Genomic DNA, 25,161 nt, shown 5'->3' on the forward strand with positions numbered 1-25,161 from the left:
ATGGAGGTTGAGGTTTAAAAATACAGCGCGCGCCGTGGGTGGATTTCTTTCTCATTTGGAACGCCAATGAACACCAATTCCCTAGCAAGCACGAAAAGACGAAGGAAGCAAGAGAGAGAGAGAGAGAGAGAGAGAGAGAGAGAGAGAGAGAGGAAAGGTAAAAAGGAAAGAGAAAGTGTACAATAACTAGAAAGAAGAACAACCGACGCTGTAGCAAATGCTTTCGATTTCGAAAATCCCAAGTTCATGGCCCTATTTTTGTCCCTTCAATGTACGATGGCGAGTGTCGATGGCACGGCTTGCACAGACTCGATGGTCGGGTGCAAAGTTTCGGTCTGATGGCAACCTTCAGTGCTGGCCGTGGTGCGAGGATTGTGTTTCGACGGAATCGCACCGCTAGATTTCGATATCCAATTCTATATCCAAAGCGGCGATGTTCTCGTCGTCCATGTTGCGATGGCGGATGGCGCCGCTCTTGACGGCTTTGCGCTGGCTGGCGCCGAGCGGGGTGCCCGCGGTGGGCGTGCTGGCCTTGGACGGCGTCCCGGAGGCCGAGGTATCCTGGCTGCCGCCCTCGCCGGGCTTGTTGGGCGACGGGATGGTGTTGCCATTCACATCGTAGTGCGTGCGGGCCTGGGTGCGCACCCGCATGAAGGGGTTGAGCGTGGCCTCGCCACGGGCCACCGCCGCGGCGGCCTTGCGGCTGGCCTTGCGCTCCTCGAGCTGGGCGCGGCGCACATTTTCGTAGTTGAGCTTCTGGTTGCGCAGGTTCAGCTCGGCCAGGCGCTCGTGCTCGGAGGGCTTGTCGGTGCGGGGCCGCGACAGGCTGGTGCCGTGCGCGACCTTGGGCGCGGCCATGCTGGTCAGTTCGCTCTGCAGCCGCTCCGCCTCGGCCTCGTCGCCGGCCGCTATCGCCAGTTTCAGCTGCTTCTCCACGTCCACGCGCTTGAAGAATTGCGACTTGGTGTCTAGCGACCCCTGCTTGCGCAGCTTCTCGTTGAGCTCTTCGTTGGTGAACTTGTGGTTCAGTAGCCGGTTGATGTCCGCCACTTTGCTGGCCACCTGGGACTTCGTGGCCATCTTGCAGTCTTCAATGGCCATGGTCTGACGGTAGCGGTTGAACTCGGCCTTGGAAGCGTTAGTTTTGGGGGGCGGGAACTCGGAAGACGACGGATACAAACCTCTGTGAATGGGGAGTCCGAGCACGCGATGAAAGGGAAGCTTTTCTCGGCCTTTCCGTGGGCCAGCACGGCGTACTGATTTGTGGCAAATGAGCGGCCATTTGGTCCCTCCATGGCGTACATGGGGCCTTCCTCGACAATTCCTGTCATCGTTAGCCCCGAATTCCGAGACGAAACCAGGGAAAGATCCCTTACTCTTAATCAAACACAGACGGTACTGGTTCAGACCCGTATCGCGGTTGGGCCCGACGTTCACACGAGCGTAGCATCCGGCGATCGCCTCCTCGAAGCCAGGGTAAAAGCAGACCTGCGCGAAATTACTGCGACCAACGCGCGTGCGCTGGACGTCTCGCAGTTCGGCCGGCGGGTCGTCCTTGGGAGGAGACGGGGAGCGTTCCCGATCGTCCCATTCGACTTCACTCTCGCCTTCGGCGTCTTCATCCGACAGCCTATCATCCCGGGAGCGGGCCTTCTGATCCTTCGCGGTGGGGTCCCGACGGCGGAGCTCGTCGCGTTTGCCCTTCTGCTCGCGCTGCCGTTTGTAGGCCTCGATCGCCTCCGACGTCTCCCCGACCTTGCGACCGCCCAACGTCGTCTTCTGCCGCGAGCTCTTGCGGTTGCCCTCGTCCAGGTTCGCGGCGCTCGCCTTCCGCTTATTCTTCTTGGCCTTGCGGGCCTCCTCCCGCTCCCGCGAGGCCAGCAGACGCCGGAGGGCGAGATCCTGGTTGTGACGGTCCACCTCCTGCGCGCGTTCCGACAGGATCTGCTCGCGCTGAATCTCGGGCATCGCCATGATCTCCTCCTTGTCCTTGGCGGAGTAATACAGCTTCTCGTGGGGAAACATGGGGCCGTCATCTTCGCCTATGTCGGCGGAGCCTTCCGAGTCGGACGCGGAATCGGATTCGGACATGCTGGCAGAGTCGAGCGATTCGGCTGCAGAACTAATCCGGAACACACCCCGTGTTAGCCAGCGGGGCCCTTACTGTCTTCCGGAAGTGAACATCCGGGGGCAGCTGGGGTGACACGACACTTACAGTTCACCGTCCTCTTCATCATGATGGCGGGACTTTCGACTACGTCGCGCGGGTTTGGCGATGCCTTTGCGACCCATAGTGGATGATGCGGCGGGTGATTGTGGTGGTGGTGGTGGTGAAGAAGAAGAGCGATCCGGAGAGGCAGCCTTTTCTCTGGTGGGCGGGGAAGACTCCTCATCCGAGGAGTCACCCGCCAGGGCGAGAAGCTCCGCATCGAGATCATCCGCCATGGTGACTTGAGAGTAGGGTGAGCTGTGGCCTAAAGCGTGCGGAACCGGGTTGTGCGAGCCCTAGCAAAGGTGGCGCTGGCTCTCAGATGCAAAACCAAAAGAGCCCAATGAAGTCCGTAGTCGTCGACCAGCGCACTCGAGGTAGTATATATCGTCTAGACGGGCTGTCGTTGAGCAGAAATGAAGTCCTTGAGGTGGCCACAGGGGACGTGGAATTGGGGCGAAACCGGCGCTATATAGGACCGAGGGTGCGCTGGGAGAGAACGCTGACAAAGACCAATCTGAGGTTGCCTATGTATATATTGCTAATAGCGTGGAGACAATAAGTGATGATTTTGAGGGTGGGCGCGTGCAGGATGGGACACTGTCGCAGGGGGGTCGGGTTTAAAACATTCGGTATCGGGAAGTGAAAAGAAGCGCCCGGCGAAGTTCACGATCCTCACTTATTCATGACGTTCCGCTCCAGGGTTGGCGTGCCAAGATGGTAAGCGCGCGGCTGCGGCTTTGCTGGACTTAACTTGAATGGGACGCGGGTTGAGCCCCCTCGGGAAGCATGGCAGGCATAAGGCACCTTATCTACGATAGAGGTAAGTCAAACATTCCCTAAGTCTCTTACAAAAAGTCTAGACAGTGCATCAACCTCTGTCGTAATAGTCCTCTTTGACACTCCTTCCAGCGATCCCCGAGGGTTGCACAATGCTGGCCAGAACTTCTTTGGCCGCAACTTTCCGACCGACGGCGGCGGCGACCACCCCCGTCGTGCTCGACTTCCTCGCACCATCCACGCTGCAACAGAGCCGTCGCCTGTACAACTCCACCGCCACCAATCATTTCCCTTCCACAAGCCCGCCAGCCCCGAAGCATGATGCCCAGAAACCGAGATACGCCCTCACCGCGAAGCAACGCGAATTCCTCGACAGCGCCCTGCGGGTCAACCAAGCCGGCGAGCTGGCGGCGACGCTGATCTACACGGCGCAGACGCCACAGGTCGTGCGCTCGCACCCGCACCTCCGGCCGCTGATGAAGCACATGTACGACCAAGAGGTTGGACACTTCGACACATTCAACCAGCTCATCGCCAAGCACCGGGTCCGGCCGACGGCGATGTACCCGGTCTGGTACGCGGCGGCGACCTTTTTAGGCTGGTCCACGGGCGTCATGGGCCGGGAGGCCGCCATGGCCTGCACGGAAGCCGTCGAGACGGAGATCGGATCGCACTACAACGACCAGGTGCGGGAGATCCTGTCGTGGAAGGCCGAGGCGGAGCGCCGCGGCGAAGAGCTGGACCCGGAGCTCGAGGAGATGCTGACGAACTTCCGGCGCATCCGCGACGAGGAGCTCGAGCATTTGGATCACGCGGTTGAGAATGATGCCAAGGAGGCGAAGCCGTACGATCCCCTAGTCAACTTCATCCGTTATGGATGCAAGGCTGCTATCAAGATTAGCGAGAAGGTCTAGATGGAGCCTTGCAAAAACGTTTCTGGAGCGACATGGTGTGTTCCCGGCAGCTGGGAGAGTCTGGCGTTTACGGCATTTTGTGTACGATGTACGATACGGTTCACGGTTGCCCACTATATTATATTTCATGGATCCATATGTAGTCTAGTCTATAAGATGCAGACGGCTGATCTATTTTCGCTGCAAAGCAAGTCGCTCAGGTGGTGGTGGTGGTGATCTATCAAATCTCAACTCGCAACTGCTCACACTGAGCATGCGATCCGTATCTCATGGCACCGGAGCTGTCATAATCCCGACAACCCAATCTTCACTCCTCTTCCACCCCCTGCTTCTTCTCCAGGTACTCGACGAAATTCCTCGAGAACCGCGTGACCTGCTCATAAACCTCCTTGAACCCATTGACCCCCCCATAATAAGGGTCCTGCACCACCTCGCCCCCGCCCACCCGCTCATGCAGGGCGCCGCCAACCCCGAAATCCCCGAACAGGCGCACTTCAGCCACCTTGGCGACGCCGCTGGATTTCTTGGTGGCCGACGCCAGCACGGCCTCGCGCGTCTCCTGCAGGTCGCGCAGGTTGTACTTGTCCATCGCCAGGAGGTAGTCGAAGGTCAGGAAGTCCTCCTTGGTGACCTTGCGTGCCGCGTGCACGTAGCGGGTGATGCCGTGGGCGCGCAGCGTGGTCATCGTGCGGTGATCGGGCGACTCGCCGGCGTGGTAGGCGCCAGTGCCGGCCGAGTCGATCTGGTTGATGAGCGGGTGCGCGGCGGCGACGTGCCGGAAGACGCCTTCGGCCATGGGGGAGCGGCCTGCGGGGTTGTTTGTTAGATGATGGCGTTTATGGAATTGGGGCGTGATGAGTGCGGGGAGATGGGGATGAGGAGGAGGATTGTTGGGCCTTACAGATATTGCCGAGGCAGACGAATAGGACGTTGACCTGCTGTCCTGCGGGTGTGGTGTTCGTGACAGACATGGTGTGCTATAGTCAACTACTGTATAGTTTGAGACTGGCTCAGAAAACAAGGAAGGTGAGGATGGTTGAAGGAGTGAACGCTTTTGTTCCTATAGTGGCTGACGGCGGGCGGGGGGAAATGCGGGCGGCGACGCAGAATCTTATCGATAGCGAACTGATGCCTGAGGCGCAAGGCAGCTCCCGCGTCATATTGAGGGCTGTACCTGACTCTTGCCACATGCTTGTTCATGTGCTGGGTACCTTTCCAGTTTCGGATCTACCTTTCAATTTGAGGCGGTTGAACCAGACATATGTATGATTATCTGCGATGTGCGGCAGTGAGGGATTTGACGTGCGTTGACAGTCCCGCCTGCTATCAGGGGTATCAGTGGTTGAAATTCGGATGTACATCTGGGCGTTGTTGGTCGACCTGATACAGGATCCGGGAACTACTCGCAGCATTCATGGTGAACTACTAGGTAGACCCTCGTTGGTCCCACTCAGGAAATCCACTGGACTACAAAACAAACCATTGCCGCACAACAATTAAGATACTGGAATCTGGGCTTCTTGCCCCGAGACCTCTTTCAGCAACATGGATCCTCTTATACTGATCCAGAGAGGATACGAAATCCGATCCAGGATGGTTTACGAATACGAACAAGATAAAGTGAGACACCAGGAGGAACTATGACGTCGCTAGTTGGAGTTCAGAAGCTAACGCTAATCCCCAGGCAACGACTTTCCTGAGCAACCGATAGGGCTTGGGATCCCCTCAGCCGATAAGAGGATAATTATAGCCAGCCTGTCAGCCTGCCTTGCGGATATAAAAAGCCAGCCAGTGCCACACTGCCCTGTGGCTGTGAAGACCAAGGCTGTCCTACGGTTGGCCCAGTGACCACCCGTGACCACCCGTGACCACTAGTGGAGAACGGGACATCCTTGGCTCAAGGTGCGCTTCCTGCAGTTGATCAACTCTATCCATGGTTCGCCTGTCGAATTGGCATTGGTATCAGGGACGCATTTTTGTGTATCACATTCGATGATCAAAAATGGGACAGCCTGGGACAAGTGAGACTCTGGGGAAGAAACATGTTGCCCGGAAGATGCTGCAGAGTAGTCATATCAAGACATCGATCCCACATCTCGTCATATGCATCGTCCTCCGTCGCCCAAGTGGAGCCTGCACTATGTTTGTTATGATGATGATGATGATGATGATCGAGCCGTCAAGCGTAATCTCATTAATCAATCACCCGCCTGAGGCTAGTTATCTGGACTGATCGTCCCCGCCGTTCCTTGGTCAACGGGCTTGATCTTTTCCCCTCTCCCAGCGTAATAGAATAACAATTGTGGTTTGTTTGATTGTACAGTACTGTATGTACCCTTCGTGAATGGGCGTAGAAACGACGACAATTCCGGGTAACCCCAACCAGTGACCGTGGCACTGCTAGTTACCTTAACCTGCTACCTAGTTTCCCCTCCCCCTCCCAATCCCCGGTACGAGAAAAAAATAAGCCACCCCCAATCCACTCAATATCAACCATTTCGTTCCAAAGTATCTTCCGTGTTCCCTCTCTCTCTCTGTCTTTCACATTTCTTGGCCAGCGTGACCTCTGCTTCTTTGTTCCTCTCCTCAATCATCTTCCTCGGACTTAATCTCGCCTATCGCATCTGAAACTCCCGTCGCGACCCCGGATCCCTCCATCTCTTCATCACAACAGCCGTCCGCCCGCTTGCTCACTCCCACATTCCATCAGCCCGCTCGGCGCAATTTGCACCCCAGCTTCCCTGGCTAGGAATTCACAAGGGGCATTGCCATCGAAACGATTAATTTCCCGAGTCACTATCGGCCAACATGTCATATAATCGCCTGGGTAAGTTCCGATCTGTCGGTGAAGCCGTGTTGCGCGGCAGTGGGTTTGTCGCGCATTTGTCCCCTTCTCCGCAACCAATTCCCCCAACGTGAAACTCTAGTCGGAGAGGTCGATCAATCAAGCTGCTGTTGCTGGTGCTGCACAAATAGGCAGTCTACTCGTACTCGCTCGTATCCTGGTGCGACAAGGCGACAGACGAGCCACCTCTGCTGGAATTTGTTTGCCGTCGCACTTGCTTTCTTCACATTTCCCTCGCGCATTGCACTCCGGGCGTTTATATCGTACTGACCATTGACTACAGGAGACCCTTACGGGGAGGAGGAAACTCATACTCCCATGATGCATCCACATCAATTAGACGCCCGGTCTCCGTCGCCGGGTCGGCCATTGAATACCTATCAGTTGACCGACAACCCGTATCCACAAGAGCATCTGGAGATGCCCTCCAGCGACCGACTAGCCGAGCAACCGACAGTAAGAAATGCCATTCCACCGTTAAAACCGGAACGAAGAGCTAATCAACGGCATCGCGGATGTAGTACTCCGTCGAGCGACTTCCCAACTCTTATGGTCATAACGAGGCCTACGAGCACCACCAACCGCAGGCTTACCCCGGCTATGAGTATTCCATCGATCCCGAAGCACATCACGATGCGTACTACACTCAGCCCTATCACCCAGCGGTGACACCCGCGCACGACGATGATTACGATCTCGGACAATACCCGGAGCATCAACCGCAGCATCAGCATACGTACAGCGACGACCATGTACCCATCCTGCAGCCGGACAACCCGTTCGGGCCGGACCCGTACAGTGACGAATACGAAGAAGACCCTACGCTGGCCCCGACCCATTCGCCCAGCCCGGTGCCCGTGCGCCGATGGAAGACCGTGAAGGAAGTCCAGTTGTTCAACGGCAACCTCGTGCTGGACTGTCCGATTGCGCCCAAGCTGCTCAGCCAAGTGCCGCACGCCGAGCCCCCGGGTCGCGACGAATTCACCCACATGCGCTATTCCGCCGCCACGTGCGACCCAGCCGACTTCTTCGAGGAGCGCTTCACACTGCGTCAGAAGCTGTTTGCCAAGCCCCGACACACGGAGCTCTTCATCGCCGTCACCATGTACAACGAGGATGACTTCCTGTTTGCGCGGACGATGATCGGTGTGTTCAAGAACATCGAGTACATGTGCTCGAGGACGAGCAGCAAGACCTGGGGTAAGGATGCCTGGAAGAAGATCGTGGTCTGCGTGATTAGCGACGGTCGTGCGAAGATCAACCCCCGGACGCGGGCTGTGCTGGCCGGTTTGGGTTGCTACCAAGACGGCATCGCCAAGCAGCAGGTCAACGGCAAAGATGTGACGGCGCACATCTATGAGTACACGACCCAGGTGGGGTTGGAGTTGAAGGGCACGCAAGTGCACCTCAAGGGCCGCACCGGGGTCCCCGTGCAGATGATCTTCTGTCTTAAGGAAAAGAACCAGAAGAAGATCAACTCGCATCGGTGGTTCTTCCAGGCCTTCGGGCGCGTGCTGGACCCCAACATCTGCGTCTTGCTCGACGCCGGTACCCGTCCCGGCAAGGATTCGATCTACCATCTCTGGAAGGCGTTCGACGTCAACCCCATGTGCGGCGGCGCCTGCGGTGAGATCAAGGTCATGTTGGACAAGGGCAAGAAGCTGCTCAACCCGCTGGTCGCGGGACAGAACTTCGAATACAAGCTCAGTAACATCCTGGACAAGCCGCTGGAGTCGGCGTTTGGGTTCATCAGTGTCCTGCCCGGTGCGTTCTCGGCCTACCGGTACGTGGCGCTGCAGAACGACAAGAACGGACAGGGTCCGTTGGAGCGCTACTTTGCCGGTGAGAAGATGCACGGTGCCAACGCCGGCATCTTCACGGCCAACATGTACCTGGCCGAGGACCGTATCCTGTGTTTCGAGTTGGTGTCCAAGCGCAACTGCCGCTGGCTCCTGCAGTATGTCAAGTCGTCCACGGGCGAGACGGATGTGCCCGATCGCATGGCGGAATTCATCCTGCAGCGGCGCCGTTGGCTGAACGGTAGTTTCTTCGCGGCGGTCTACGCTATTGCCCACTTCTACCAGCTCTGGCGGAGCGACCATAGCTTCATGCGCAAGTTCATGCTCTTGATCGAATTCATCTATCAGACGATCAACATGCTTTTCGCATGGTTTGGCATTGTAAGTATTCAGCCAAATCCAGCTTTTTCTTAACGCCGATTACTAACGTGGTTTCAGGGCAATTTCTTCTTGGTCTTCAAGATTCTGACCTCGTACCTGGGCGACTCGTCGCTTTTAGGCACGGTGGGAAAAATTCTTGGCGTGGTGTTCGAGTGGCTCTACCTGGCGACATTGGTGACCTGCTTCGTCCTCGCGTTGGGTAACAGGCCCGGTGGGTCCAACAAATTCTACATGACCATGGTGTACTTCTGGATTTGCATCATGATCTATCTGGCCTTTGCAGCGATCTTCGTGACCGTGAAATCCATCGAGGAGCAGGTCAAGGACAACAATTTCACCTTCTCCGACCTGTTCACCAACTACCAGTTCTTCTCGATCATCGTCTCTCTCGGATCCACCTATGTGATGTGGTTCCTGGCCTCCTTCATCTTCCTCGACCCCTGGCACATGTTCACTAGCGTGAGTATTCGTCTTTGATAATGATATCGCACTCTCTAATCGCACCCACTGACCGAAAACAGTTCATCCAATACATCCTCCTCACGCCCACCTACATCAACGTCCTGAACATCTACGCCTTCTGCAACACCCACGATATCACCTGGGGCACCAAGGGCGACGACAAGGCCGAGAAGCTGCCGTCCGCCAACCTGAAACCCGGCGGCAAGGTCGACGTCAACATCCCCCAGGACGACGGCGATCTCAACGCGCAGTACGAGGCCGAGCTGGCCAAGTTCGCCACCAAGCCCCCGAAGGAGGTCCCCTCCGTCTCCGAGGAGGACCGGCAGGCCGACTACTACAAGGGCTTCCGCAGCGCGGTCGTCCTGGCCTGGGTGTTCTGTAACTTCGCCCTGGCGGCGGTGGTGCTGAGCGCCGCGGGGCTCGAGACCTTTGACAGCGACTCGGACTCGACGCAGAACAAGCGCTCCACGATCTACATGTCTGTGGTGCTGTGGAGTGTGGCCGGGTTGTCCATCTTCAAGTTCATCGGGGCGATGTGGTATTTGGTTGTACGGATGGTATGTTTCTCCTACTCTTTCTGGTAGATATTGGGATGGCATAAGCTAATTTTTGCCGTCTAGTTCCGCGGAGAGTAAACGATAAGACTGGTGACTTTTGGGAGAGGAGCGAGCCGATGCCTATGGCGAGGCCAAAAGTGACGGGGTCTGTCTGTCCTGTTACACCGCCCAAGGAGATGTGGGCGTGGTTGCTCGCGGGCGAGAGGGGCGTAGTAAACCCTGTGGATGCGTGAGTGAAAATGAGAAAACAACAATTGGTGGAAGGCCAAACAGCCACCTACCGTCAATCGGTCAAATGCCTTCTTCTTGTACGGGACACTTAGCCTGTGCTCTGGGTCACCCGTCCCATTGGAGACGCAAGGCGGGTCGTGGATTTCCCCTGCATATTTCATCTCTATCGCCGCGGGTCTCGCTTGACGTGACAACGGTGCTCGGTCATTGTGCTCGAGACGTGTAGGAGCGGGAGCGGGCATCTGGTTTGGCGAATAGGAGGAGATACTGCTGTGGCTGGTGCTGCAGACCTTGCAACGATGACCGTCGAGCTGAGTCGGTATCAGGGACAGCGACCGCGTATCCCCACCGCCCGTTCCAATGGCATCAAAGCCGCCGGCCCCCATGGACAAAGGCAGAGAAACACTGGAGGACGCCGCGTGCGCTGCCGGAAGCATCAACATCAGCATCAGCTCAGCAACGCCCGAACTTACAACCCGGCACCACCAGACCACCCACCATTCCGCGCCATACCGGGCGTCGCCCCCTCATCCACCACCACACCCAACGACGACACCGACCCCGGACTAGACTCGTGTCCATATTCCACAAACTGCGGAAACGAGACGATCCCTGTCGTCGTCGACGTCATACCCCAAGACCGAAACATCTCCTCCAGCGTGCTCTCCATCTCCTCCCCCGCACCGCCAGACGGTATCGTGCTCCGCCTCTGCCCCTCGATCCCAGCAACGCGTCCATCCCCCGCCCTAGCCGGAGAACCCGTATCCATCGGCACCCCATCAATCATGAACCGGATATGAGGGGAATCCCCAGTATCATTCCCACCTAGTCCTGGCAAGGGAATCCCACGACCCACACTCTCTTCAGCCATTACTCCTTTGACCCCTGCAGCTGCAGCTGCAGCGACAGCAGCAGCAGCAGCAGCACGATCTGGCGTCTCCTTCCGCTTGACGCGCCATTTGCGCTGTATGCGTAAGCCGGGGTACGCTCGTGGCCGCGGCAGGCTTCCGAAATGCACGGTGTGGCGCTTGTGCGTTGCACGCCTAGTGTCGGTGGAGAGCAGGTCCAGAGCGGCGGCGTTCTGCTCCAGCTCCAGTTCCAGCTCGGTGAGCGGGAGCGGGCTGCGATAGCCCCGGAATGCTTGGAAGCCCTACATTTTCCGTAACCACACGGCCAGATAATTAGATCAAATGCAACGATGAATGGACTGAGGTGGGAGGGGGACACGGAGGAAAAAAGAACAATGGGGCTGGGGCTGGGGCTGGGACTAGCGAGTACATCATGATATTCTTTGTCTGTGACATTTTCTTTTCTGTTTTGTTTTCAAGCATTGAGAGAGACAAATATGATTCAATTATACGGCATGGTATCAATAGGCATAAACGTAGTCACACACACAGAAAGTCAAAGTTCACACACACACACACACACAAACACACACACTTTCTCTCTCGCTCTCGCTACCCAGAAAAAGAAGAAGAAAAAAGAAAATCAAGAATCTACCTTCTCAGAATGGCCCCCGATCCCGCCGCCCTTCAGCTTACTCCGGCCGCGCGCGAACAGCCCCTTGGCCGCCTCGCCGGCCCTCCCGCCCAGCACCCCGGCCGAGTGCAGCAGCTCCTTGCCCCGCTGCTCGACCTGCTGTTTATTCATCATGGCGCCGAGCGGGGCGGACGGGCGGCGCGCATGGCCGCCACCGCCACCACCCCCTCCAGAAATTCCAGACCCCGACGGCATCCCCGACGACACGTCGAGCTGCGAGGAGGACCCGAAGTTGCCGAGCGACGAGAGCTTGGGGAACTTCTTGCGGGGCACGCTGATGGCCGGCACGGCGCCGCCGGCGGCCAGCTTGGCGCTCTTGTCGACGACGTCCGCGTGCTCCGGGTGGGCGTGCACGGTGACCTGGATCCAGTGGGCAAGGCCCGTGTCGATGGTGGCGAACTTGGCCCGCGTGTCGTTGAAGGCCTGCGTTCGGGCCTCGGGGGTCTGCATGCCCAGAATCTCGCGGAAGCCTAGGAGGGTCGGCTCGACGGAGGCCGGGGCCGTTGGCGTCCATTGCGGGATCTGCTGGTGCTGCTGGTAGGGATGGTACACCTCGGTAAAGGGCGGTGCATTGTGGTCGTTGTTGTTGTGATCGGTGTCGGCATAGGAATCTGGAGTAGCTTCCGCGTGGTAGACTTCGGGCAGTTGGCCGTCGGAGATAATGCTCCGATCGTCGGGTACCGGGGGCAGGATGGTTAGTTTGGGCTTCTCGGTTTCAGGCCCAACGGAGCTGTCGCTCTCCTCGGGGGCCTTGTGGATGGGCTCCTCGGGAGAGATAGTCTCCGCTGGGATGGCTTCCGCCGGTATAGCCTCCGCCGCGGTGGGACTCGTCACCTCAGTCTCCGAAGATGACTGGACTGGAGTCTCGCGGGAGACAGGAAACTGTCCCGGCATGGGAGCAGAAGGCGACTGCACACCTGCTGCCGGCGCAGGCTCCTCGGAGGATGATGACGACTCCCACGAGAAGCGCCGTGCTAATTTCGGCTTGGAAGACTCTGATGCAGGGGATGTGATTGGCTCGGAGGCAGCAGGAGGCACATCCTGAATGGTGGATCCCTGAAGGGCAACCGGGGAGGCGATGTAATCTGGGGTCGACTGGTCAAGGGCTACAGGGCCTGTAGTAGACTCTGCAGCGCTCCAATACCTCTCGTATTCGCTAGGGATGAGGCTGTCCTGGCGTTCAGTCTCTGGCCGACTCGCAGGCTCCTCTTCTTCTTGCTCCTTCGAGGGGGTGGTCTCGCGACTCAGTGTCCGCATGATCTCCTTTCGCAGGCGGTCACTCTCCGTGTCTTGCGGCGAATTGTCGGTGCTCATGGAAGGTATAATGATAGGCACTCCATCATGCGTGAGCGCAGGGGCCGATGTCACAGAATGGGGCCCGATACTCAGAGGAGCAGGGTGATCAGGACCGGGTGCTGCTTCGTGCGCAAGACCTTCTTGCGGCGTTTGTTCGCCTGAATGTGAATTTAAGGAAGACGCGACCGGCGTCTCAACAGACATCTCGCCTGCTGCGGACGGAGGGGCGGTTTGAACATTGGTGATCCTAGGGGTCCTCGAGGGGCTATTGTTCGGACTGGGAAGGCTAATGTCTCGACGATGACCCGGTTTAAAAACTAGATCACTCGCATCCTTGGGCGGGGGTGTTCTCTCGCCCGGCTCTTCCAGAATCGTGGGTGTTTTGAGATCGCTCTGGCTTCGCTGCGGAATGATGGGACTGATCACCGAGGTACTATCGCTGTTCGACCGTGCAACGCTGTCAACCGTCGTACTGGGAGTGTCAGGCACATCGAAGGCTTGATGAACCACCGAACCGAATCCCATGGACGGGTTGTGCTGCAGCTGGTGTTGCTCGGGCTCTGGCCCTTGGGCTTCTGAAGCAGGGAAATACGAGTCGCCCGAGAAGTCCGGGTCGAAGCTTGAAAGACGCTCCACATCTGGAAGCTGAATCGTCGGTGGGCTACCTCCTGCTGTCTCGGGTTGGTGAGTGATTTGTGGCGCGGCGCCTTGCGGTCGAAAAGGCTTATAGTCACCTGTCCCGGCCGGTGCTTCGTTGCTGGCTGGTAAGTGGAGTTCGGCAGATGTCAGACCTGGAACAGTCGCTGTCGCATTGGAAAAAGCTGCGCTTGATGCAACGACGTTGCGATCCTGCGGCACCGCGCCTTCGGATCTCATCCGCTTGTAGATATCGACCGGGCGAACGATTGGGACGGTCCGTGTAGCGGGCTCGACGACCGTCGCTTCTGGAGGCTGAGCGCGAATCGGTTCTCCTCCAAGGGTCGCGACCTGGTCCATCGATCGGGATCGATCCATCGAAGGGAGTGGCGGTCGGGAGGTATCCCTCATGAACATGCTCGGAAGATCCCCGGTGCTTTGATTCAGGTTGTGTTGCGGAACCGGTGGAGGCTCCTCGTCATCATACTCGCCGTACTCATCGTCGCCCCAGTCGTTTCCATCGTACGAATACTTCTTCGCTTCTACCCAGCGTTTTGTCTTTGCTCGGTTGACATTAGGCTTGAAAGATACCGGTGTTTCTCCGCGCGGGACTGGCGACATGGGACTTTCTGTGTTGGAGGAGCTGCAGATCGAGGCGTCGGATATATTAGTACAGTCCAGTCCACTGGGTGGCCGAAAGGGGCGGCTGCATGGACTCACAGCTTTTGTAGCTCGGGCTCGTAAGGCTGAAATGGACGGGCCATTGTTCTCACGCGACTAACCTGATCAGCAAGGCTGGATCAGGAGCTGGATTCAATAGTGCAGGTGGGGTTTGAGATCGATGATTGACATGTTCAGCGCCAAGAGCGAATGTCAGAATTGGAATGAGTGACCCCAGCCGAAGGCGCGGTGAGCGCAAGGTGTTGAGCGGGTGTAGCGGGACAGAAAAGAGAGCGCGAGGAGAATGGTTTCACAGAGACGGAGATGACGTGGGAGGAGAGGAGGAGGAGTAGGAATGGAGGCAGTGTGCGCCAAGATACGAGGCGGTGCACGGAAAGAAGATTGACGTGGAGATGGGAGGAAGCAGTTATTTTTAACTGGTAGGTAAAATAAGTCCTCGAAGTAGCCTCTCCCCGTGATGTATGAGCAGCGATAACGTTTTTGAGGTGGTTGGGAAGTAGAGAGTAAGTTACGGAGTATTGAAGGTATCACTGGGCAGGTATCGATCATGGATACTGCCCCTGATTCCACCCAACCTCAACGGTAATTGGCTGCTTTGATGGCCGCCTACCGGCCCAAAATGGATAAACTGTGGCTGGGGTGGAACCTGGTGGCTAGTGCCAATGTGGGGTGGCTGGTGTGTGCACGTGGCTGGGCTGGCCACTAGTCCTAACTAGTACTACTGTAACTGACCAGTTGGCGAACTTGCTGCATTGCCGCTTTCGCCTCGGCCGTCCTCGTTCTCGTCCCCATTCCTCTCATTCATCATCGCTCTGGATTGCCGACCATGACGATCTTGTAATTCCGCTTCTCTTTCTGTCAACACACTGACTCTCCGCTCCTCCTCCTTTCCTCTCTTCCCCTCCCCACCCACATAACGTGCTCTCTCTATCTCTCTATCTCTCTCCACCGTCTCCGCCCCGAACGCCAAACAAACGGACACGTCTCCAGTTGCCTACCTCCTTATCGATTAGTCCGGACTCCGTGCCGCATAATCAATTCCCTCCCCATCGCACCGCACCGCACCCGACCGTTGGCTCTAGATTCGGCGATTGGCATCCTTTTTACCCTCTTCAGCGTATAGTGATTGTGCCTCGCTTACGGCTCACGTCCATCGCATCTTCGCTCAATCAACCTCCCCGTCCACCTCCCCGTCCTCCACCACCACCACCACCACCACCAACCAACCAAAACGACCCTCACCCGCACAATGGCCGGCCCGTCCATCCAGGATCGCACGGGCGAGTTTCACGCCATTCTCGGCCAGGCCCAGAAACGCCTAGCCTCCAGTAAAGCCGGCCCTCAGCGCCAGGCCCTCCTGTCCGATGCGCAGCGTCGACAAGCCAATGGGTCCGCCGATGCACAACATCCGGGGAAGCGACGGTCGGAGTTTGCGCGGAGAGCCGTGGAGATCGGACGCGGGATCACGGCGACGACCGCCAAGTTGCAGCGGCTGGCTGAGTGTGAGTCGGCCACCTCCCCGAAACTTTGCCAAGGCTGACTTGGGATTTCGTGGATGTTAGTGGCAAAACGCAAGACACTCTTCGACGACAGACCGGTCGAAATCTCCGAATTGACCTATGTCATCAAGCAAGATCTTGCTTCCCTGAACCAACAGATTGCCTCGTTGCAAGCGCTCACCCTCTCCCAACATCCGAAGAACACCCGGTCCAAAGCGGACCAGGAAGGCGAGCATAATGATAATGTACGTCCCAGAAGCGAAAGGCCCGAGATACGAGACTAACGATCAATGCAGGTGGTCGTAATGCTGCAAGGCAAACTGGCCGACGTGGGCGCCAACTTCAAGGACGTCCTCGAAGTGCGCACGAAGAACATCCAAGCGTCGCGCTCGCGCACCGAGAACTTCGTCTCCTCTGTCTCGCAAAAGTCTCACACGGCCCTCGACCCCCAGCGCTCCGACTCCCCGCTCTACAATCCCTCCGGCCGGCGGACGCCCCAGCCCGGCGGCGGTATCGGCGGCGGTGGCGCCGACCTCCTGACCCTGGAACCCACGAACCCGTCGCCGCTGGGCCGGCCATCGATCCACTCGGATCAGCAGCTCCTCGTGATGGAGGAGGCGCAGACGAACAACGCCTACATCCAGGGCCGCGGCGAGGCCATCGAGGCCATTGAGCGGACGATCAGCGAGCTCGGCGGGATTTTCGGGCAGTTGGCCCAGATGGTCAGCGAGCAGTCGGAGATGATCCAGCGCATCGACGCCAACACGGAGGACGTGGTGGACAACGTGCAGGGCGCGCAGCGCGAGCTGATGAAGTACTGGACGCGGGTCTCGGGCAACCGCTGGCTGATCGCCAAGATGTTTGGCATTCTCATGGTATACCTGCCTCTTATAACTCCCCTGCCAACTTTCAATGTTCAATATGCTGACCTACGCCGTTAACCAGATCTTCTTCCTCCTCTGGGTGTTAATATCAGGATAAAGACCCCCTTCCCTTTCCCTCTCCCTCTCCTTCAACCACGACCACCTCTTCCCCTTCGACCCCTCAACATAATGTATTAATACCAGGTCCATGTTCGTATCTCGCTGTGCCTGAACGAAATCATGTAGCCCACCTTCTCCTTCTTTTCTTCTGTTACACCATTTCCTTTGTGATGTGTGTGTGTGTGTGTGTGTGTGTGTGAATGATATGTGTGTGTGCATACCCTGCTCTGCCACGAACCGCAGGCTCCGCCCGCTATCTTATTTTTGCTCAGTTCTATCCAACCCAACCTTCTTGGCCATGGCTAGATTTTCTATTTGAAAACCCTTGATTGTGATTTCTGCCAAGTGCCCATGTCACTACTACCAATTCCCTCCCCCAGTTTCCTCCTTCTCATCGTGCTTGACAACTGCAGCGCAAGCATGAGGTCATGTGCATAATGGGCTCACGAGTGTTATTGTTGTCTCAATGTCCAGGAATTAGATTCAATAGTCACCTACAACCCATTCGGCGTATTCCGTTTAGAGTTGATGAATTGGAATAGTCGATTCTTTGTCAGGGGTGCATTCCCGCTTGCAGTGAGGTACGAGTCAGAGTATGGAGGATATCTTAGTATACACAGTACATATAGGCTATACACAACATCGAGGATATATACTAGTATACACAGCATACACAGCATACTCCATCTCCTACACTGGAGGTATATACAGTACATCCCCACGAACAGCCTAGAATCAGCCGACCCAACCTGGAACCAACCGACTTACCTACAAACAAACCGCACACCCCAATCGCGGGCCCCCACCATGCAGAACGCCCACCACCTCGGCCGCATGGGCCGCCAGCCCCCGCCCACGGATCTCGCGCTCCGCCGCCGCGAACCAGATCTCCTGCAGCCGGGGCACCATCCCCGAGTGGCCGGTGTCCGGGGGGTCGTCTTGGCCGTCGCCCACCAGCGCCGCCAGGTAGTCGCCGTAGTCGCGGCGCATGTGCCACAGGAAGTCCATGCGGTGGGACCAGTGGGTTGTCGTTGTGGTTGGGGAGATTTTGTGGGGCAATTGGTGGGGTTGTGATTGTGGTTGGGGAGGTGGATGTTCATGGTCTTGGTTGTGGTGGTTGTGTTCGTGGCTGTGGTGGTGGCGATCATGCTTCTCCTTCTTCTTCCTGGGATCTAGCTGCTGCTGCTGCTGCTGCTGCTGCTGCTGGCTGGAATCGGCCGCGACGGCGACGAAGAGATCGACGATGCGTTCGAGGGTGGAGGTGGTGAGCAGGAGACTGACCCAGGTTTGGGAGGAGGTGTAGGGGATATCCGGGGCCATGAGGTGGCGGACGGTGTGGATGAGGGTGTGCATGGTGTGGTGGGTGGAGAGCAGGATCTCGGGGTCGGTGAAGGGGGGTTCTTGGAGGATGCGTTCCTGGCACTCGAGGGAGTGTGTCGGGGTGGTGGTGTCGGCGCAGGATTCCAGGAAGTAGACGAGGTAGGTTCTGGAGTGTGGCCGGTTAGCCTTGGACATAACCACAAATCAGTCAGGGCATACATGGATGGGAGCAGGCGGGCTTGCAGTGCGCCGACGCCCTTGCTGTAGACGAACTCCTTCTCTGTTTTGGAGGAGGCCCATAGCTCCCGCGCCGTGGGGTCGGTCTCGAGGTAATGCTGCACCAGGTATTCGGCAAGGTAGAAGGACAGCCGCACGCAGGTCCGCCAGCACCGCGTGAGATCGGTCAGGTAGCCGAACGAGTAGTCGGGCGATTCTTCCAGCGTGCCGCTCGGGGTGTAGTGGGGAGGCGGCGGCGGGAAGAGATCGGAGATGAAGGTGAGGTCGTCACCGATGGCGACGTTGGGTTCTCGATGCCCTTGAAGGTGGTATGGATCCTCTCGCCTCCGATGCTGGAGATAGGCTTCCGCGATGGCAGCCTCATCGTGATAGACCCGCTGGTGTAGGAGGCGGCATGTAGCCGAGAAGGAATGGATCTCTTCGAGTTCGCACTGTACCAGGATCTTCACTAGAACATCCACGGGAAGCTTCTCCCAGACCGTACGAGTGTTTCCCACAGGCTTTGAGTTTCTATGATTTAAGTCAGCGAGTGTAACGAGTTATTTGTTGACATATGGGTCTGCGAGTTACATAGGAGACTTTCTTGGCCGCTGGGACGACGGATGCCGTCTGGCTTGCCGCACAACTTGGCGCAGGTGTTCAAGGAAATGGCTCATTGTCAACAGGAGCCAAGACCATCGAGAGTGTAGTCTTCGATTGATGTTCGAGAAGTCCGCTTCGCGCTCATTTTTGAAAGGCAGGATTGAGGTTATGATTATTCAGCTGCTCCATCTGCCTCTTGGGGAAATGCTTAGCCGGATGAAATCAGATACGGGTCCGATCTTCGCTTGGTGGACCCGACTCGCGTTTGGATCACCACTCTCGTCAAATGTGTCACTGTGACTCAAAAAGGAATAAAGGATAAAAAAAATACTGCGTTCAGTTGTACTGGTGCTGAAATCGAGGTGAGGCTGGCCTCGAATTATGTTTTGCAGCGGCTCGCAACAAACCCATGATACAAAACACAAGCGAGCAACAATGTGTACTCCGTTCCAACCCATCGACCCGAAACGCGATCGAGTGGGGTACGATATCGTCACAGTGGACACCGTGTCTCGCACGCTGAAACAGTGGCAACCCTCATTCATACACGTTGAGGTGGGGTTCGCCATCATTCGTGTACTGGTGCTGGAAATCCTCAAGCAAACGATCCCACTGCTTCCAATCCATGGGGCTGAAATTGCTGGCCTGGTCCAGATCAAGGGTCCCGAGTCCCTGTTCATTAGGAAACACAGCACCGGCGTGCTGATCCTGATCCCGGCCGCTAATGCCTATCTGAGCTTCATCGTAGGAGGTTTCCGCACTGATGTTGTTAGCGGCCAATTGCTGCTTGCCCTGCATGTCACAGATTGTAGACACAATAGCAGGACATGGAAGAGGGGGCCTGTTGCAACGAGCCCGCTCCGCTGCATGTGCCTTCCAGGACTTTAGAATCAAGTTCTGCAAAGCCACATTGAACGCTATCCTCTGTTGTCGCCCCTTCAAATCGCGGAAATGTCGACTGCAGATCCGATCGATGAGGAACCACGCCCTGTCCGACACCTCCCCATCGACGCGATTCCGTAATTCATAGAGCATGTGTATCAGTGGTGTCCAGGGAATATGATTCTCTACATGCCAATTATACCGCTGGGTGATATCGCTCGTCTGCACGAGATCACAGTTCTCAGCCATGCGCACGCAGTTTGAGAAGATTCGATCTTGCTCGGACTGTGAGGTGCGACTTCCCTGTTCAGCGTATTGGCGAGGGTGATGTGCAGAGAACCGGAGCAGAGATGTGATCGCATAGATCACGATGGTAGTCATCTGGTGCAGCGGGATCGAGGTGTCGCAGTATTTCAAGTATTTCGTCTCATAGATCTGGCTAAGCTCATCAATCGCCCGATCCTTCTCAGCTAGTGAGGTGGCAGAATCGCTCAAGAAGCTTTGGCCTGCTGGCAAGGTGTTTGACTTTTCAGACCATCGATTAAGCCACTCGCCAAATTCACAGCGTGCCAGGCAAAAGATCATTTCGGTCGCTCCACTATGCTCACGAGGCCTTTCCGTCATCCGCGGGTCTAGGTCGCAGTCGTTCACATTGGCCGGACGCTGCACATCGGCAGCCATCAGGGATGTCTGGGCAGCAATGCCTGTGAGCTGTGCCGTGGTAGCGTCTAGTATACTTAGCTGAAGCCAAAGGCGTCGACGCATCTCGGTCTCGAAGACAGAAAGGCCATGGTGGGAGCCATCTCGGTGGAGTCCAATACGCTGTGCCACACGGATAGCAACACCGCATAGAGACCAGATGGACTGTGGATCAGAGAATGCTCGCATTGAAAGCTATAAGCCACTGTCAGACATATATCCCAGCCGACGTTAAATACGCGCTTCAAAGCAGAAAGAGGAGCTCCGTCCCTTATCCATACATCTCCAAGAACAAACACGTACCAAATACAACAGAAAAGCCTGAAGAACCACAACATCCGACGTTCGTAGAATGCCAGCATTCGCCAGAGCAAGTCGAGCACCACGACGGAAGCGAGACAGGAGGGCGACCTTGCTGTCTCCGAAAGCCTTCTGGACGTCATGCGCGGTCATCGAGATCAGCGCAAGACAGTATATACAGAACATAAGCGCCTCAAGCCCTTTCAGCACGGCGCGCAAATCCCCGGTGGCATCGATGATCTGCTGCTGAACTGTGGGCCCATGCAGGATCTTGATCAAGGGGTGCACGTTCTCCAGAAAGACCTGCCAGAGCTTGAAGATATGCAACGGCGCGGGATGTAGGTCCGTGATCTGCGTCTTCATGCGTGCACCTAGAATAAGAGAGGACTCATCGCCTGTTCCCTCTAGCGATTGGCCCGAATCACTGTAGACGGACGCATCGCGCAGCACGTCCTCCGCGGGGGGCAGCTAGGACAATTTAGCACCCATTCTTAAATTGTAAAGAAATTGCACCAGAAAAGTTCAGTCATTCCATACCTCACTGCGGATACTCGACCACATATTCCTAGCCGAGCAGTCAGCTAATCCACCCCGAGGCATCTAGCATCTGCTACACACGACCAAACATACCCATCGACATAGACCGACTTCCCCCCTTCTGCAATCAACATACCCGGATCGTTCACAGTAGGCGCAAGAGAAGTGTTAGACGTAACCATTGGCGAGAGCAGCCCGCGGGTATTTACCCCAGGGCCAGACGAGCCCGTATTTTGTCTGGAACGTTGGGGGTGCCGTGGACTGTCCGGACGATGGGCCTCGTCAGAGGGGCGCCTCTTCCGCCGTCGTGGAGGCGCATGTGCCCGGTAGACGCATTCAGTTCCATTCTTGGCGCACGCGGAGCAAGGGTCCTGACGATCACATCGGACTTTGCGCCTGTTGCAGACCACGCAGGACGGGGTTTTGGGCGTCTCGCCTCGGACAGCTAGCGGGGTGTTTTGGGGGGTATTGGAGTCCACCATTGCTGGCTAAGATGGAGTCTGAAGGAGGTCAGGTCATTTTAGGTGTGTGCGAGATAGGGTGATGCTCAACAGTCATGTTATATAGATTATGGTCGGAAGGGTTGGGTAGAATGGGGAGGTGCGGATGGGGATGAGGTCGGGTTTACGGATATATTTTTGGGGAGACCAGCCACAGGCCTTGGCCATCCGACGGATGAACGTTAACCGTGAGTACTGTAGTTATGCCCGACATCTAGGTCAACTTCCAAGGTGCTCATGATAGATATATCCCTCAAGCAATTGCATTTATCTGCTGCATAAAAAGGTATTGTAAAAGTCTAGTAACACATCAGACTACGATGCCTTTTCCCCCAAGTATCCACACCGCGAATAGGACACGCCATGGTTGAAAGCTTATCTAGACTAAAAATGCGACTAATTCCATCTGCCCAGCAGATCCAACAATAGGCGCTAACAAAATGAGAAAAACACAAGAATAACATGCACAACGACAGCCAGCGTTCCTATCAAGCGGGGTATTCGACAAACACACACGAAATTCATAAGTCATCAAGCTGCATTAGCAACAAGAATGCAGAACCGGTTCACCGTGTCGGGATAAAATGCTGAGAGTCCTTCTCCTGCTGGCTGAACGACTCACGGAACGCCGCAATGGCAGCAACAATCGCAATCGCGATGAACGCGAGAGAAATAAAGGACCAGAGGACCCCCCAGCACTGCGAAGAGCCACCATACCGCTTGGCAAACTGGCTGGCATCCGAGGTATTCACTTTGCGAAGGATCAAGTCGTCACACTATACAGAGCACGATTATCAGCAATGAAAGAGGGAAGAAGCAGGGTACACGACCACCGCCGACTTGAAACCAAAAAAACCAACAAAGACTTACAATATCCCAGACGCTATAGAGGGCCGACATAACACCGATGAAGAGCTATGTGCAGATCCAATTAGTCGCCAACTCTCCCTCTCAACTTAAGGGAATAACCTACCACCACCCATTTCAGAGCCTGGCCATGGGCGATGAACCAGCATGCGACCAGCAGTCCCACCGCCAGGAGAATCGTGACGATCGTGAGCCAATCCTTGCGCGCCCACCACAGGGTGAGCAGGAAGCACACCCCCAGGACGATACTGGCGACCTTGCTGGCGACGATGTCGAACCCGGCGAATATCAACAGCGATCCGATGATCGACGAGCCCAGATAGCCGGCGGGCAGGGTCACGGCGCTGATTCCGCCCGACATGTGCGTGACGCCGCCTTCGTGCGGATCCAGCGAGATGCTTTTGACGCGGCCACCGGTGCAGCATGCGGTGATGGCGTGGCCGAACTCGTGGAACGCGATGACGAGCATCTTTTCTTGGCCGGTCGCAAGTCAGCAAGAAGCCGAGAAAGACGACGAAGAAGAATTGCAGCAAAGTTCTGCCTTTGGGGAATTTCTCACCTTGAACGGCCAAAGCGACCAGCGAACATAGGGCAGATTCCAAAGCAAAGCGATGACGACAACGTATGCACCCATCACCCCGAGGGTCACTGCCTGAGCATGGGTGACGCTGAGATCGCGCTTCATCAGATGCGGCCCCGCCGAGTGAACGGACCTTTGATCGAGGAGCATGTAAGACGGTGCCATGGTGGATGGAAGACTGTTCTGGCGCAGATGGTAGTCTGGTAAGTCTGTAACCTAGACTTCAGAGCAGTATCGAGTGAGCCGCCGCAGAAGGTGTCTGAAGAACGAATGAGTATTTATCTGTCTGAAAGTCTGGGCTCTCTCTCACATGAGCGTTTCGCTTGCCTACGCGTTCTTCACGGTTTACAAACCCGCCCTGTAAATTCTTTACCCAACCGGGCTTAGCGTGTGGCTGGGCACGGGGTATTTTTAGTTCGCTTTTACGTGGCGGTGACAGAGCAGTTGCTGTATTCTCTGCACTGCAGATGTCATTCATGTCCTTTCAGGGCCTTGTCCAACATGATCAATATGTAAAGACATCATAGAACAATATTTTCCTTATATACCGCTTGTATCACAATCTCATTCCGAAGACATTGTCGAAAAGCTGATAGTCAAGACGGATTGGTTGGTTCCACTGCCCCAATCTTCAGCCCCAACCTTTAAATCGATCCACACCTGCCGCTTAATTTCCGCACTCCGCAACTCAACTCTATGTTCTCTGGTACAGTACGTACTCACGTTTTTAGCTAGTCTGCGCAGTAAAGGTTCACAGCCCCAAACAAGAACGGACGCAAATTTCAACCATCCTCCAAACCAAGAATATGCTCCAAGGACTAGGTAGGACAAGCTCGTCGTCAGCTTGCAGCAGCCAGAATGCCAGGGAGCGACGATGGAGCCTTGAGCAACGACGGAAGAGTGGGTCTTTGCGGCCTGGCCTATTCAGCCCTACAGCAGGGTGAACTGCGTCAGTGGCGGGAGGATCTGGCACGTATCTATCGAGTACTAGCCCTGGACGAATGGGCTAGTCTCTGTACTGTGTAGGCTGTGCGCCTCGCCTTCTTGAGATCATTGGAGTCCCACTGTAATTTAGCATTGGCATGCATTTATTGGTGTGGTGCAGTAGGTATATTTTCTCGGGCGGGATCCGCGCGTAAGTATCTTGACCCCGGGAAGTACGGGGACTGCCCCCTCGAACCGATCGTGGAGAATTGCACTAACTACTCATATTGGGAGATGATTGGATTGATTTTGTCTTATTAGAAGACGTAAGCTGAAGAAGAGCAGACATTGAAGTATATGTACAATGGGAAGTAAACAATATCGTGTACTGTCCATCGCGGTTTATCGTAGTCAAAAACCGCAAAAGAGAGGTGCTGCACCGAAATAAAGCCACGAGCTTACTTAGTATGAAGTTACCGGGCTCAAGCCCCCAGCTTAGCACTTAGAAAAGTAAGTTCTCATAACAGTTACTAAAAGGGAAGGATTTTAGGCGTATGTAGGAAGTGGAGTACACATTGTGCGAGTTCGAAGACTAGAACCATGTATTGTACCCGATGGGATTTTAGCACACTCTGGGCGGCTGATGATAACAACAACATAGGAAACTTGATTCCGGTGATATCCTCACTGAATAAGGGGCATGTCTCATACCCCAAAAGAAGTACCCCAGGTAAGGGCCAAAAGGAAACGAACGTGAGCTGATCCGATCCGAGGTATCAGGTCCGGGGAACCATGACAATCTAGCGCCATCCGAGCTGGGAACGCCCACGAAACATAGCCAGCCAAGACAATCTCCCCAACCAGGTCATAAGCGTAACGGCAACGCCATACAAGGCAAAATCATCAAGTCATAAAATC

The 25,161-nt window shown here is 56.0% G+C and overlaps 9 protein-coding genes across 9 annotated transcripts; 3 read left to right on the top strand and 6 right to left on the bottom strand.

The window, feature by feature from the left end:
• Positions 1 to 109: 109 nt before the first annotated feature.
• On the bottom strand, positions 110 to 2,461 carry BO82DRAFT_351595 (RNA polymerase-associated protein). Its single transcript, XM_025634467.1, has 4 exons — positions 2,216 to 2,461; positions 1,377 to 2,122; positions 1,182 to 1,324; positions 110 to 1,128 (listed from the first exon to the last, which is right to left on the bottom strand). Exons 1-4 carry the CDS (start codon positions 2,443 to 2,445, stop codon positions 397 to 399), a joined length of 1,851 nt encoding a protein of 616 aa, XP_025494995.1. The 5' UTR covers positions 2,446 to 2,461; the 3' UTR covers positions 110 to 396.
• Positions 2,462 to 3,080: 619 nt separating this feature from the next.
• Positions 3,081 to 4,111, top strand: BO82DRAFT_351597 (demethoxyubiquinone hydroxylase family protein). The gene has a single exon (XM_025634468.1). It carries the CDS (start codon positions 3,142 to 3,144, stop codon positions 3,901 to 3,903), a length of 762 nt encoding a protein of 253 aa, XP_025494996.1. The 5' UTR covers positions 3,081 to 3,141; the 3' UTR covers positions 3,904 to 4,111.
• On the bottom strand, positions 4,030 to 4,996 carry ltpA (tyrosine protein phosphatase LTP1). Its single transcript, XM_025630688.1, has 2 exons — positions 4,805 to 4,996; positions 4,030 to 4,710 (listed from the first exon to the last, which is right to left on the bottom strand). The coding sequence occupies exons 1-2, from the start codon at positions 4,872 to 4,874 to the stop codon at positions 4,211 to 4,213; spliced, it is 570 nt and encodes a 189-aa protein (XP_025494997.1). The 5' UTR covers positions 4,875 to 4,996; the 3' UTR covers positions 4,030 to 4,210.
• A 1,803-nt stretch (positions 4,997 to 6,799) lies between these two features.
• Positions 6,800 to 9,990, top strand: chsA (chitin synthase class I). The gene is made up of 4 exons (XM_025630689.1): positions 6,800 to 7,204; positions 7,270 to 8,928; positions 8,986 to 9,387; positions 9,450 to 9,990. The coding sequence occupies exons 1-4, from the start codon at positions 7,067 to 7,069 to the stop codon at positions 9,972 to 9,974; spliced, it is 2,724 nt and encodes a 907-aa protein (XP_025494998.1). The 5' UTR covers positions 6,800 to 7,066; the 3' UTR covers positions 9,975 to 9,990.
• A 1,679-nt stretch (positions 9,991 to 11,669) lies between these two features.
• On the bottom strand, positions 11,670 to 14,632 carry BO82DRAFT_328826 (uncharacterized protein; the record flags this gene model as incomplete). The annotated part of the gene is made up of 4 exons (XM_025633035.1): positions 14,373 to 14,632; positions 12,597 to 14,295; positions 12,357 to 12,530; positions 11,670 to 12,272 (listed from the first exon to the last, which is right to left on the bottom strand). The coding sequence occupies exons 1-4, from the start codon at positions 14,414 to 14,416 to the stop codon at positions 11,670 to 11,672; spliced, it is 2,520 nt and encodes an 839-aa protein (XP_025494999.1). The 5' UTR covers positions 14,417 to 14,632.
• A 950-nt stretch (positions 14,633 to 15,582) lies between these two features.
• Positions 15,583 to 16,773, top strand: BO82DRAFT_362166 (t-SNARE syntaxin; the record flags this gene model as incomplete). The annotated part of the gene is made up of 3 exons (XM_025636841.1): positions 15,583 to 15,835; positions 15,896 to 16,077; positions 16,129 to 16,773. The coding sequence occupies 3 exons, from the start codon at positions 15,583 to 15,585 to the stop codon at positions 16,771 to 16,773; spliced, it is 1,080 nt and encodes a 359-aa protein (XP_025495000.1).
• Positions 16,774 to 17,423: 650 nt separating this feature from the next.
• On the bottom strand, positions 17,424 to 19,277 carry BO82DRAFT_351605 (F-box protein). The gene is made up of 3 exons (XM_025634469.1): positions 18,943 to 19,277; positions 18,355 to 18,882; positions 17,424 to 18,301 (listed from the first exon to the last, which is right to left on the bottom strand). Exons 1-3 carry the CDS (start codon positions 19,026 to 19,028, stop codon positions 17,584 to 17,586), a joined length of 1,332 nt encoding a protein of 443 aa, XP_025495001.1. The 5' UTR covers positions 19,029 to 19,277; the 3' UTR covers positions 17,424 to 17,583.
• Positions 19,278 to 19,349: 72 nt separating this feature from the next.
• Positions 19,350 to 21,929, bottom strand: BO82DRAFT_381243 (Zn(II)2Cys6 transcription factor). Its single transcript, XM_025637831.1, has 3 exons — positions 21,450 to 21,929; positions 20,839 to 21,303; positions 19,350 to 20,730 (listed from the first exon to the last, which is right to left on the bottom strand). Exons 1-3 carry the CDS (start codon positions 21,852 to 21,854, stop codon positions 19,492 to 19,494), a joined length of 2,109 nt encoding a protein of 702 aa, XP_025495002.1. The 5' UTR covers positions 21,855 to 21,929; the 3' UTR covers positions 19,350 to 19,491.
• A 195-nt stretch (positions 21,930 to 22,124) lies between these two features.
• On the bottom strand, positions 22,125 to 23,595 carry BO82DRAFT_351608 (M50 family metallopeptidase). The gene is made up of 4 exons (XM_025634470.1): positions 23,299 to 23,595; positions 22,846 to 23,213; positions 22,743 to 22,787; positions 22,125 to 22,648 (listed from the first exon to the last, which is right to left on the bottom strand). Exons 2-4 carry the CDS (start codon positions 23,206 to 23,208, stop codon positions 22,439 to 22,441), a joined length of 618 nt encoding a protein of 205 aa, XP_025495003.1. The 5' UTR covers positions 23,209 to 23,213; positions 23,299 to 23,595; the 3' UTR covers positions 22,125 to 22,438.
• Between the last annotated feature and the right edge of the window lie 1,566 nt (positions 23,596 to 25,161).

The sequence above is a fragment of the Aspergillus uvarum genome, assembly GCF_003184745.1.
Source record: "Aspergillus uvarum CBS 121591 unplaced genomic scaffold BO82scaffold_9, whole genome shotgun sequence".
Classification (NCBI taxonomy): Eukaryota; Fungi; Ascomycota; class Eurotiomycetes; order Eurotiales; family Aspergillaceae; genus Aspergillus; species Aspergillus uvarum.